The sequence below is a fragment of the Gavialis gangeticus genome, unplaced genomic scaffold, assembly GCF_001723915.1.
Source record: "Gavialis gangeticus isolate Ggan-Ray unplaced genomic scaffold, GavGan_comp1, whole genome shotgun sequence".
NCBI classification, from domain to species: Eukaryota; Metazoa; Chordata; order Crocodylia; family Gavialidae; genus Gavialis; species Gavialis gangeticus.
The window spans coordinates 63333966-63341504 of NW_017729024.1; the positions used below are offsets into that span (position 1 = coordinate 63333966).

The 7539-nt window shown below is 42.2% G+C and overlaps 1 protein-coding gene across 4 annotated transcripts in view; it reads left to right on the forward strand.

Annotated features, from left to right (window-relative positions):
• Window positions 1–7539, forward strand: part of PCGF3 (polycomb group ring finger 3) — a 73676-nt gene that overhangs the window by 14836 nt on the left and 51301 nt on the right. For all 4 annotated transcript variants that reach the window (XM_019517196.1, XM_019517197.1, XM_019517198.1 and 1 more), the window contains one exon: window positions 4785–4959. In XM_019517196.1, coding sequence (XP_019372741.1) covers window positions 4851–4959 — 109 coding nt within the window. In that variant the 5' untranslated portion in view covers window positions 4785–4850. The remainder of the gene's footprint in view (window positions 1–4784; window positions 4960–7539) is intronic.

Here is a 7539-nt window from a genome sequence, read left to right on the forward strand (position 1 = left end):
TGCCACCTGGGCCATGCCTGTCCCTGCCCCCTCTCTCCCCTCCCCCTCCCCTTCCACCGCACTGGACTTACCAGCAGGAGGCAGCTGTATTGGAAATCGAATCGGTATTGGCTGATATCTTTCGTTAAATATTGGCTATTGGTATTGACCCCAAAAATCTTTATCGGTGCACCCGTATACGATTGATCTCCTTGGTTCATACAGCATTGGTTTAATCATCAAAATTTAATTTTCTAACTCTAGTGGGGGCTGAAATTTTGGAAAAAAGTGAATTCACAGCAGCCGTCTTGGATTCCAATATGGCAGCCACCTACACAATTTGTCAGTTTGGCAATATGATTTTTCTGACATGGGTAGACCACCTCAACCTGAAACACACTGGTGCTGCTTGTGGCAATGAGTTGCGTATGGAGTGACACATGCACCCTTCTTTTTTTATCATACTATCTCTGATCTCTCCATTAATTTTTGAAGCAGTTGCATTTGTACTGAGTGACTGTCTATCGCTCAAATTAAGACATGCAGGGTCAGAACAAGACTTCCCTGCAGTTGTCTTCTGGAGTTTACTTCTTTCTTTTTAGTGCAGTATGCAAACTGTTGCCCAAGTAGTCTGGATGAGGAGAACAAACAGGAGCCATTGAAGGGTGGGGCTGAAACGTGAGCTCTGGCAGGAGGCAAATCTGAGAGAGCATGCACATATTCAACACAAGCCTATTAGTTTGGCAGTATTTATAAGCCAAGTGTTGGAAGCCTTTTGCTGGTGTGGGCGGCAGCTTACAACTGAGCCATTACCAAGGGCCAGAAGTCTCTGCCCCTCCCATACTCCACTCCAAGTGGCTGGCTGTCAGATTCAAAGCCCCTTTGCAGCAAGCATAAACTGGAACACTGTGGTACTCCAATGGGGAGCTCTGGCACCAACCCCTATGCAAGATGAGACTTCTGAGGTCCAATCTGGCCTGAAGTAATGTATATTGCTGGTCCCTGTAATATAAGCAACTGAAAATATAAGTATTACAACCATAAGCATTAGGCAACTTTAAATAGGGGTGTTATTGGCTCTGCCTTTCTTGCAACTAACAGCAAAGGCATTTAAAGGCTTGGATATCCATCCTGTTTCCCATTTTATATAAATCAGCTACCCTTCAGAGTCTCTGTAATTGCTTGGGAGGTCTGTGGTCAGGAATCTGGCATAGAAGGGCAGTAATGCGCCTGGTCTCACTCCAGGCTCCCTGGACTTGAAGCTCATTGTCAACATGCAGGTCATGGTCCATGGCTGCAAGGCTTGACTGAGCCTGGGATGCTCCACCGTCTCCTGTCAGTATCATAACTTGGGGGTGGGGAAAGCAATTGCTGCAGGCCCTGATTTAGAGGAGACACGAGGATCGCCAGCCCCACCCCTTCCATCCACTCTGGGAGTCTTTGCTATGGCAGGTGCACCCCAGCCATAGAAGCCGGGCAGCCCTGCACTCAGTAGTGTATGAGAGGGAGGGGTAAAGTAGAATGCATCCTTCCCCCCACCCCTTCTTTGGTCTCCCCCGCCCCCATGCTCACCTGCTTGTTCACTGTGCGGTGGACTGAAGCGCTCTTGGACTCTGCCATTTTTCACTGGGAGCTGGCATAGCTGCTCTGTTTAAAGGTACAACATTTCTACCAGCTCAGCCCTTAAACACCTGTCACAGCGTGCTGTAGGTTAGCCACTGCTGCCCTAGCTCATCTTTAAACAGACACTACATGGTCCAGGGCTGAGTAATTATTTGGCTGGAAGGTCAGTGTAACAAGTCTTGTTGAGGGCTGCACGTGTATGACCTGCAGCTCTCCCTGCACCCCTGCCTTGAGTCCCCAGCTTGGGGGGGAGCTCCTGTCCAACCAAAAAATTGGTTGGACAGGAGCTGCACCCACGTAGCCTAAAGCAGCGTGTGGGAACACAGCGCAGTACCAGCCTGGCCATGTGCTGGGGACTTAGGGCAAAGGAGGGAGTGCAGGGAAAAGGGGGCCAGCCAGGCCAGTACTGGGCTGTTTCCCCCTTCTCCCTGTACCTGCTCCCCCACCCCAAGTCCCTGGCACGCGGCTGGGCTGGGCTGGCGCCATGCTGTGTTTCTGTACTCTGGTTTGGGTCACGTGAGTGCAGCTGGAGTGACTGCTGCCTGACCCAGCCATGTGCCAGGGACTCAGTCAGGCGGGAGCCACTCCAACTGCACTCACGTGGCACTGCCCGAAGCAGCGTGCAGGAACTCAGCGCAGCATTGTGTCAACAGTGCCTGTGCTCCTACTGGGCCCAGATAACCCGGAGTTCCTGGCCCTCTTTCCCCTGCCAGTGGGGCAAACCATATCTGAGCTTTAACTGTTGCTGGGGCTGGGCTGTCTGGTCTGCGAAAGGGCGCAGGGTTGGAGCTGCATGCAGACAACCTCACTGGGTAGAAGCCTGGCCACAAGCTGAGTGCTCCCTGCCTTTGAGTGTACACTGGGGGGTTGGGGTGCGGGGCAGGGCAGGCCGGACCAGAATGGGGAGCAGCTGCTCCTCCTGCAGGCTCAGGTGCAGGAAAGGGAGAAGGGAAGAGGTATCAAAAGCCAGGGTAGCCACAGGCCGGATGCAGTTCTGCTTCAGAGGAGCAGCCGCAGGCTGGAGTTGGCCCGCAGGCTGTATTGTGCTCACCCCTGTCATACTCCCTTATATCTAGGTGGGTTAGCAAACAGCCTGTACAGAGTCAGCAAAATAGCCACGTTATCCAGTAGAGATGGGGAGAGGCAATATTGTGTATCATTTAAATGCTCACATATTGAATATTCTAGAGGTTAGCACTTAAAGTAAACTCTAGTAAGTGGTTTTTCTTGTTAACTGTATTTCTGAAAAAAAAAAAATGGGGATCTGGAAACTGTAGCCTAAAGTCTTAGCACAACTTCAGAATGCCAGGATTGGTACCTGTTTTTGAAACCACTTAATTAACAAGTGTACAGTTTAGCCAATATTATGTTTTTGGGCAAGCTTAATTGTATTCTACATAATGATTTGTGTTTTGGGTAAAGTGCTTATGCAGGCAGTCCTCGACTTGCAGTGTTTGAGTTGCAACGTTTCGCACTTACAAGGTTTATAAATTGACACCCTGCTTCAACTTTACAATGTTGGTTTCTACTTTACGACGCTTGATCTGATGCGATGCCAAGCCAGCGAACAAATTCGCTGTGTTGCTCATCTCCCTGGAGAACATCTGTCCAAACTTCTTTGGACACTTTCTTTAAGAAAGCAGACAAGACTACTGAGAAGACTTCAGCCAAGAACCCTTCAAAAAGTCCAACCAAGAGCCTTTCAAAAAGTCCAGCAAAGTTACTCCAAAGAAGACCTTCCAAATCTATATGATTGCTATTTACAATATAAATACATTAATGTAGCTATATTACTCATCTGTAATTGATTGAGTACAAAATTCTGGGGTAGTTTTGGTGAAAACAGGGTATCAGGCCTTGGTTCAGGAACCAATCCCCATTTATAACATTGTTTCCCATGGGAAAATTGATTCCAAGTTGCAACGTTTCCACATAAGATGCTGTTTTCAGGCACCAATTGTGTCATTAAGTCCAAAGACTGCCTGTACAGGGTTTCAGTTTTGTAACAACATTTTGGCAGTTTAAAAAAAAATCATTTTGTATTCTGTATCCAAAAGCTTACACTCTAAATATATAATATCAACAGACTTTATTGTGAAAGATAATACTAGTGAATTACAAGCATGTTTCAAGGATTTGTAGTTATTTTAATGAATCGAAATAATCTTACATTGTTTTCAGGGTGAACTACTAAGTTCTTTAAAACTCCAAGTACTCTTCTTTTTGAGATTTCCAAAAATAAAAAAGGGAATAATGGCATAGATATATCTTTGTGTGCATGCATGTTTTAAGGTAGGGAGTTGTGTATGTGTATATGTATTTTTAGTTAAGGGAGGCAAACAGAATTTGATGGTTTCTGATTTTTTTGTTTTTGTTTTGTTTTTCCTGTCAACTCTGGAAAAGTGGTATTTTATATCAATATCTGTTTTTTCTTTTTTTTAAAGTAATGCCATTCTTCATTCTAGAAGTAAAAAAATGTGCAGTTCATGTATTTAATATCATAGAGACAAATTTGCTGGTATCAAAATTACTTTTTGAAGTTGTGCTTAGTATTGGTTATTTTTGCCCCTTCCCTATTTTCCACCCAAATCTTTAATGTATTATGAAACTGAAACAGTTTTTCTTGGAACCTGTTTTTCAGTGGCATTATTCAGGTACAACTTTAATTATTTTCCAAGTAATTGTTTAGAGGGAAAACAGGCTATGAATAAACATTGTAGCTTGGCCCACTTATATCAAATTTGCCATACTTTTTAATATTTGGATGACTGAATAATTTTAGGGTCAGGTGTCTTTTACTTTCATATTACTTTTAATTCTTGGCTTGAATGCAATTAGTAGCATGACCAAAACCAGCAGGACTTAGCCCTAAATCTCAGATTTTGTTTTATTAATAGAAGTACTATATTATGCAACATACTAGAGTAACTTGGAAGAAAAACTGCTTTTGTATTGGAATATCAAACTTCGCCTCTGTAGAATTTGTATAACTACCAGTTTCTCACATACCATGCTTGGCGTATAAAACAGTGTAGAATTTGCACTGTTTCACTACTTGTTCATCATTTTATAAGGATTTATCTGATATAGTACTTCTGTTGTATATATTCAAAATGTATGAGCATCTGAAGTGAAATAAATCATATCTCTAATGCAGAACAATGTCATTTTGCTTATTCCAGCACAATTTCTACCTGATCAGTACACCTGAATTATTGTCTAATGCAGTTAATCTACAAACACCAAAGATGCTGACCAGAAAGATTAAGCTTTGGGATATTAATGCCCATATAACCTGTCGTCTGTGCAATGGATACCTGATTGATGCTACCACTGTAACGGAATGCTTACATACCTGTAAGTATGACTATATAACTCTTCAACCTTACATTAAAGGAATTTTTCTACCTGATGTACTAGAGTTTTGACACATTAGAGCAGGTTTTACTTGAAGCTTAAATATTCTGTGCACCTGTTATAATGCAAGTTTTGCTCTAAACATTTTTTTCCAGCTAAATTGTGTTGTCATCATGACCAAGAACACTTGTTGCTTTGCATAAAGCTGCAACCATATGCAGTGAAATTTGGTTAAGTAGCCACTGGGCTAGGTGTCAGTATGATCTTATTATTGCATTGATGCACTGAATCCTGATCAGAGTCCCAAAACACTTTTTGGCTAATTTGTCACCTATTAGAGCATAGTTAGTCATTCCCAAATGTACACACATACTAAACTGAGATGGAATTTGTTCCTGATAATTAATTGGCTTGAAAGGTATTGATCCATACCTCTCCATAACACCTGTCAAGCCAGCTGACCTTTTTCAAATTACTGGTGCTCTTTCACTTCTCTTGGCTCAGGAAGATATAGGATCAACTATTCTAGTTTGTAGGCTTGTCTTCTATTTTGTTGATAAGAGCATGTAATAGTGCAGAGCAAAGGTCTCTTGCTGATTATTTTATTCCATCACAATCATGTAACTTATATATAGTGAATACCCTGAATTTTTGTAGTAAGAAATTTTACATTTATATGATTCTACAGATCAATCTTTAGTTTTCACATACTGAGCCCAAAGTGTTTACATTGTATGCTTAAATTTTTTTGGGGGGGGGCGGGGGGGTAAGGTAGGTGAGGAGGGTGTGTGTATAATACATATGCATTTTTCCTGTGTAAAACCATTCTTTACAGTTGCTCCCTGTGGGCTGTAAGAAACACTACTCAGATTTGAAGATGGCTAAACACTTGATAGATTATCCACAAGTTACTATCCTCATTACTAATTCCTTGGAGTGAGGAATTAGTCAGATTTTACTGTCTCACAAATGGTAATGCGTTTACATAGCATGTGTAGACTCACAGCCTGTTTTTACATTGAGGGAACAGTTGTGCCCATCTTCCCATGGATCTAAATGTTTGGGAATTAAGGGAAATGCATTTACTTTCTCACCCCAGAAACAGCTATGGCTGAAAAAGGACTGGTAAAGCATACTCTGCTGTGCCCCAAACTGAATTATTTGTGCTGAAATTTGGTTGGCCTTTTTGTGGCTGCTACACTTTGCTCAATTGGATGTATCTTAGAAGGGATTCTTGGTGAGGTGCATCTCCTTGCAGGGTAAATGTCAGAAGTTTGAAGATTGCATTTGCAGGTGTATTCTGGTATCTGGTCCAGCCAGCCTGAGGTGAGGGCAGTAGAGTGGGAAGAGTTGCTATGTTGGGTGGAAGCCCACAGATGAGCTTGGCTATGGGCCAGTGGAGGTACAGAACAAGATTCAGACTGCAAGAATATCATGTTTTACAGAAGCCTCTATCTGTTCCAGTAGGTGGGTGAAATAGAAACCATCCTGTATTTTGTTTCTGTAGCATGACCCTCAACTGCCTATCGTAAGGAAAGTTTCTACTTAGAACAGCAACTTCAGTTGAAAGGATTAGTATTAGTGAAATACCGGAATGTATCCCATAGAACAGAAGCAGATGCTAATGGATTCTAAATCCTGTACATCTGCTACCAAAAATTTGTTTTTATATTGGTGCTATATACCAGCTCTGTGTTGGGAGACTAAAAACCTTAATTTGTCCCTCTTTCATCCAACTCAGCTGCCAGACATTATACAGAGATCTGCCATACACATGGTCTTGCCTATATTGAAATAGTGGATCTCTGCAAGCCCTTGCTAGGTTCATGTGGAATGTAAACATTTTGACATACCCATTTAAAAGAAAATATAATAAAATTTGAATATGCTTGTGGCGTTCATCTTGAACCACTTAACACATTTAGACACAGTTGTTATTATATGGAAGTATTTTTCTGGTAGCAGTTTACGTGCACTGTGGTAATGTTTTTGGAAACTGATTCCCCTTGTACCGTACTTCACAAAGATGATGATAATATGTGGGAAAATCTGGAAAGCCCACAAAAGTACTTGGTTTTAAGCATAGTTTACTGGATTTAATGAGTCCACTTTCCTTTAGTTATTTCCTTACCTGTATGCTCATTTCAATAAGGTCCTTCTCAATGTGTAGATCAGGAGTGGGCAATTATTTTGGCTGGAGGGCCTCTTAATAAGTTTCGGTGTGCTGCTAAGGGCTGCATGGGTAGCCCTACCCCTTGACAGTTACCCAGCCCCCTTGTTGCCATCTTGGGACCAGAAGTCCTACCCCCTGACCTTTGCCACCAAAAGTTCGTCCCATTGCCTCCTCACCCCCTGGAAATATTACTTTTGTGGGGGTTGCCATCTTAGAACCACACACAAAAAATCATACACCAGAAGTCCAAATGCCTACTAGAACATATTTTAATTTTATTATGGAAAATATTTTTGTCACAAATTGTGTTTGCATAGTGTATATAGAAGTGATTGCATAATAACTCAAAAATATATTCTTAGTGTTGTATATTGTGTGGGGGGGGGTGTAAGTGTGTGGTGGGATAT